General features: G+C 34.3%; 1 protein-coding gene across 1 annotated transcript in view; it reads right to left on the reverse strand.

The window, feature by feature from the left end:
- The window catches only part of LOC106878759 (procollagen galactosyltransferase 1), a 125,638-nt gene that overhangs the window by 30,576 nt on the left and 88,762 nt on the right, over positions 1-6,300 (reverse strand). The window contains exon 2 of the mRNA XM_052967583.1: positions 4,671-4,783. Coding sequence (XP_052823543.1) covers positions 4,671-4,783 — 113 coding nt within the window. The remainder of the gene's footprint in view (positions 1-4,670; positions 4,784-6,300) is intronic.

Raw genomic sequence — 6,300 nt, forward strand, 5'->3', positions numbered from 1 at the left:
TATATATATATATATATGTCTATGTATATAATGGAATGTGGATGTTAAATGATGAAGCTGAGTGATGAGATATAATGTACCATAATGATCAGCAAAATCCACCCTTGGGGTGGTTTTTCTGCCGATATCTTCAATAAAACTTTAGAATATAGAACACATAACTGTGGCCAAGAATTAGATGTTATTGCATACATTCATCTCACACACACACACACACACACACACACACGTATATGCATATGCAATGTACCTTAGGAAAGATGGAAGCATTGAACTTGAATACTTGTAAGGAATTTTAAATAATAACCGAAATTATGCCAAAGTGAATATTAACTAGAGAAATTACACTTAATACACCACAACTCCATCAATATCTCTATCTATCTATAGCTTTCTTTCTTTCTTTCTTTCTTTCTATGTAACTATCTGTCTAACACTATCTATCTATCTATCCATCTATGTTACTGTTTATCTACACATCTATCTATACATCTGTCTGTCCATCTCTCTATATATCTATCTCTATCTATCTCTCTATCTCAATCTCTATCTCTATCTATCTCTGTCTGTCCGTCTGCCTGTTTGTCCATCCGTCTGTCTGTCTATCACCAACTATCTATCTATCTGTCTGTCTCTCTCTCTCTCTATATATATATATGTAAATGTACACACACACACACACACACACACACTCTCTCTCTCATACTTTAATTTGCATACTGAATATTGTGAATTAAATTCACAATATTCAGAAATATATTTTCATATAAATGAGATTAAATCGAAGAGATGCTCTCTTATCAAATTACATCTAATTGCGTTTAAATGCATCAGTTGTACTCGTAGAACTGCCTGTATAAGTTAGTTGCTTGATACAAGCAGATTGTAGTAGTAGTAGTAGTAGTAGTAGTAGTAGTAGTAACAAAAAGAACAAGAAAATGGAGAATCATCATTATCATTGTTATTATTATTATTATTATTATTTAAAGAAGTGTGTTCTTGAAATGCATGGTGTGAGAGCCTACAGTGTGGTGTTGGGTGCGAGAAGCATGAAAAAGCTGTTAGCTTTATTAAAGACAGCATATTTGAGGAAATAAATTGCTGGCTTTAATTACTCAGAGACGCTATCTGCATGAAAAATCAACAGTTAAGTTAATGCTGGCATATTTCATGTATTGAGCATCAAAAATCTAATTAGAAAAACTATAATGGTGGAGAGAAGACAGCATCAACTCAGTGGCTAATATTCAATATTCACCATCGTTGTTTGAATGTCCACTTTTCCATGCGTTTATGGGTTGGATGGAATTTGTTGGAGCAGGTTAGCTGTGGTCAGACGCCAATCCTCTTGCCGACTGCCACCTGATTCCAATTATGGTAATAATCTTTCTTCATGATCAGACATGTTTTTACAGAAGATTGGAAACAAAAGGACATCGCTTGCATAACAGTGACACTTGTTAACAACTATCACATGATGTCTAAGCAAAGAGACAGTAATTCACACACACACACACACACACACACTTTATCCTCCCCATCACACTTACATCTCCCTCAACACAACTCTTCACTCAGTTAAAGGGTCTTGTCTTGCGAGTTACTTGATGATCACATTGGTATTGGTGACACACACACACACACACACACACACACACAAATGAAAAAAAAAAAAACTTCAGTACACTCTGTAAAATGGTTGGCATTAAGAAGAGTCTCTTTGGTCTCTTTGGTACCAAAACAGACATAGAGCTTGGCATAGCTCTCTGGATCATCAGTTCCTGTGAAGCATTCTAACCCATGCAAGCATGAAAAACGGATGTAAAATGATGACAATGATGATGATGATGGTTTAGTTGACCAAAGACAACGGTACAAAAAGCTTCTTCAAGATTTTACACTTTGAAACAGTAGCTAAAAGCACAGAGTTACAAGCCATACTTCTTAACCACACAGCCATGCTTGCACTCCATTACCTAATAGATGTATATGATGTAGCATTGGTTAGTTCCCTCACAGTATCATACCATTGAGCAGCTGTCCTATAGAATTCGTAACAAGAACTTCTTCAATGCAAAGATATTGAACTTCATTGACAAAGATGACGGCAGCCATTTTTGTAAGTTAAAAATCTTGGTAGTAACATTGTACAATAAAAGTGTAGGTTTTTGTGAAACTGTCAATTTATATTAGATAAACATTTCCCCAGCAGAATTTAGAAGTTTTACATTAGCATATCATTGAAAAACAGTAAACAAGACATAAACTAGTAAATAATGTATGGCTTTGTAAAAATTGTATTCAAACATAGATTTGAGCTTATTCACTGTCATGTATATCATATGTGTGTGTGTGTGTGTGTGTGTGTGTGTGTGTGTGTGTGTGTGTGTGTGTGTGTGTGTATATATCATCATCATTTAACGTCTGTTAAAGGAATGATGATGATTATAAATATAAAGTATATATACATGTATATATATATATACACACTATTTATATGTATAGTATTCATTTATAAATGATATACACATAAATGCAAAAATAAATATACGTATAGATACAAAAATGTGTGTGTGTATGTGCGTGTGTATAGACACACACACACATGTATACATACATAAACATACACACACAAATATATAATCATATATATAGTCATATATATATATATATATATATATATATATACACAAACACATAAATATGCTTATATATCTATCTGTGTGTGTGTGTGTGTGTTAAAATATTCTACATCATTCTGTAGAGCAATGCCAGAATTACCATGTTGTTGTGTTCAGTGAAGAAGAAGCAAGTAAGTGATTCCAAAAAGTGTTTGACAAATGAAATATGGTAAGCAACAGAGGAAGTTGTATATTAAATATGAAATATACATATAGAGATAATATAGCTGTATATTAAATGAATATAAAACACACATACAAAGAGAATATATTTGTATATTAAATAAATATAAAATACAGAGAGAGAATGTATTGTATATTAAATAGAAAATATATGGAGAATGTATTTGTTTGTCTTTTGATTTCGTGAAGACAGAAAAAGGCAAAAATTTTTTTAAACAAATTGAATTTTTCCATAAAATATAGCAACAGAATATTTACAATCATTCCAATAGAAATCTTAATTATAATATTTCACTGAATTTCATATAATTTAGCTCTAGGTTTGAAAGGAAATGAGAAAAGGAGAGGGAGAGAGAGGGGTGGGCAGCTCCCATTTTGGAGCTGTATTTGTCCAACAGGTGATTTGATCTGAGAATACGTGTTGAAACTGAAGTAACAACATTACAATCAGGCTATTTAATAATATATAAATCTGTTTAATTTGAAATTTAAGTCGTGAAGTGTCTTTATTATTATTATTACTATTATTATTATTATTATTATTATTATTAATAATTGGAAGCAGTTACAGAGTGACCCAAGGGATGAGAGTTTTGTGCATCAGCCCTTCTCAAACTGGTTTCAAATCAAGGTGATTACATTTATATACTGGCCATTATGTCAATGTACAAAACTCTTGGTCCTTGAGTCAATCTGTAACATCGTCATCATCATCATCATTTAACGTCCATTTTCCATGCTGGCATGGGTTGGAAGGTTCGACCAGGGCTGGCAAGCTGAAGGTTGCACCAGACTCCAGTCTGGTTCTACGGCTGGATGCCATTCCTAACATCACCACCATTGCTGTCTTCATTCCAGTTACTCTCACCCACCCTTATATAATCTTGGGTAGCCTTGTATCTCCTCTGTGACAAAATATCTAACCCCCCTACACCTGGCATGAAAAACTGTTGCCCCAACTTTCAAACATTCCCCTCCCCACCCATTTACTTAAGGGGTCTTTTTTCCCTTTTTTTCCTACTTCTCATTCCTTTCTTGTCTTGCAAGCTGTTTGGTGACCTTAATTGTGCTGGTGATACGAAATAGCACCCTGTGCACCCTGTAAAGTGGTTGGCATTAGGAGGGGCATTCAGCTGCAGAGACCACATCAAAGTAAAGAGAGGAGCTCAATGCAACCTTGTGACTCACTGGATCCTGTCAAACCAACCAACCAATCCATGCCAGCATGGGAAACAGACATTAAATGATGATGACTGATTATGAATGACTGATGAATGATACACTCATGTTTTGAGTTTTGTTTTCCTGTTTGCATCACCAAACCTATTTCATGTCGTTGTCAACATTTTGGTTGCAAACTAGAGCAGCAGTGGAACTATGTCAATGATCAGGACTACAGAATGTCAATGACCAGGCTACAGAATGTCAATGACCAAGGCTACAGAATGTCAATGACCAGGCTTCAGATGAGTGACAACAATTTCCATGACATCTCACAAAATCAATTAAAAGTAAATTTAAGAGATTTGTACATTATTAAATGACTCTTAATGATATAGAGTTACCATTTTATCAGACAAATGGGAAATGGCTTGTGTAACAGACTGAATATTATATTCCTGATAAATGAAAGTTAAAATTTTAATCCAGAATGATTTGTTAAATCATATTTAAAACACTACTCCTACCAAATTCTTCATTTCTTTGGGAATTTATTGAAAATACAAACACTATTATTTTAGAAATATGGCTCCAAAAGGTTAAAGAGAAACTAGAATTAAAAAGATGTGAAGAGGCAGGCCTTACCAAATGATTTTTCATCAATCTTTAAGTCTATGGAATGATAAAGCTTTTTGGCATAGCTTGCCCATTCTTTCAATATAGCTGATGTGTTGTCAACGTTGTGATCACTGCGTATCCTGCAACAGACAAATGGAAGACAAAGGTAAATTAATCTGGACCAGCAAACCAATAGATCATAAGTTCAAATATACCTAGAAACAGTATACTATGCTTTTATACAAGATATCTATTTAGTGATTCTAAATGTTACAGGTTCAAATACACCGTGAAAACTGTGTTGTGTCTTTATACAAAATATCCATTTAAATACTCAAAACTACTGACAAATGCTCACCAGAAAAGTAAAACAACTGAAAAGAGAATTTCTTGTACATCACAAAAATTAAGGGTCAATTATACTTGTATTAAAATAAGTGAAAAAGGTACGAAAACTCATCACCCCACTCCCACCCCTCATTTACCTACATATGATGATTATTTCTTGTTTAGAATGCATGTGTGTATATTTATATTTTACATACAACTTGCTCAAACATTCCCAACATCAGCTGTCAATTGAATATCACAGTCATTTCAGCACTTTACAGCAGTTGTCAATGTTTCAGCTAGGCAGTGTTGATATTTGACATTACTTAATATTATTGCATTTGACTTTCAAAGACCTGCATATTATAATAATCCCTTTCCTGAAAAAAAACAGATGAGAGTTGGTGACAGGAATGGCTTCGAGCCACAAAAAGTAAAAAAAAAAAAAAGAAAAAGGCACTCGGTGGGTTATGACGATGGGTGTTCCAGTTGATCCGATCAACAGAACAGCCTGCTCGTGAAGTTAACGTGCAAGTGGCTGAGCACTCCACAGACACACATACTCTTAACATAGTTCTTAGGCAGATTCAGCTTGACAGAAAGTCACAGTGCACTGGTTGTTTGGTAAAGTGTAGTTAGATGCAGTGCAGAGATAAAATTATCTCACAAAAAAACAGAAAAAAGAGAAAAGCAAAACCAGAAAGATCTCAACTTCTAACAGAATACAACAATAATTTGTTAAAGATGAAACAGGTGTATATTTATCTGAAATATGTCTGAACATAGAAAACAGAACCAAAAACAAAATCAAGCTCGGTTTCTCTTTGATAATTAAGTTTCATTTATGGACTAAAGATGTTACAAGTATTTATTAGAATTTTCTGCCGTTTGGATTATTTATATTGAAAGGTTAAAACACACATAACTACCATTTTTTAATGCGTTTTTCATACTTTATGCACAAAGCTGTCATTGTCATCGTCATTCTTTTAAGATATTGCTGCACCTCTTATGTGTCCATAGCTTACACTGGGCACATCTTATAGCAGTTTCTACAGATCGAGCAGGGCCATCTAGCTGAAGGGATTTGTGGTTTGTCTGCCTTCCTACTTATTAGGACTTTGGTTTTAGCAAGGTTGACTCTAAGGCCCTTCAATTCTAATCCTTGCTTCCATACCTGAAACTTCTCCTCTAGTTCTGATAGTGATTCCGCTATGAGAGCAAGGTCATCAGCATAGAGGATCTCCCAGGGGCATCCTGTCTTGAATTCCTCTGTTATTTCCTGGAGGACTATGATGAATAAGAGGGGGCTAAGGACTATATACAT

Source organism: Octopus bimaculoides, chromosome 4, assembly GCF_001194135.2.
Source record: "Octopus bimaculoides isolate UCB-OBI-ISO-001 chromosome 4, ASM119413v2, whole genome shotgun sequence".
In the NCBI taxonomy this organism is placed as follows: domain Eukaryota; kingdom Metazoa; phylum Mollusca; class Cephalopoda; order Octopoda; family Octopodidae; genus Octopus; species Octopus bimaculoides.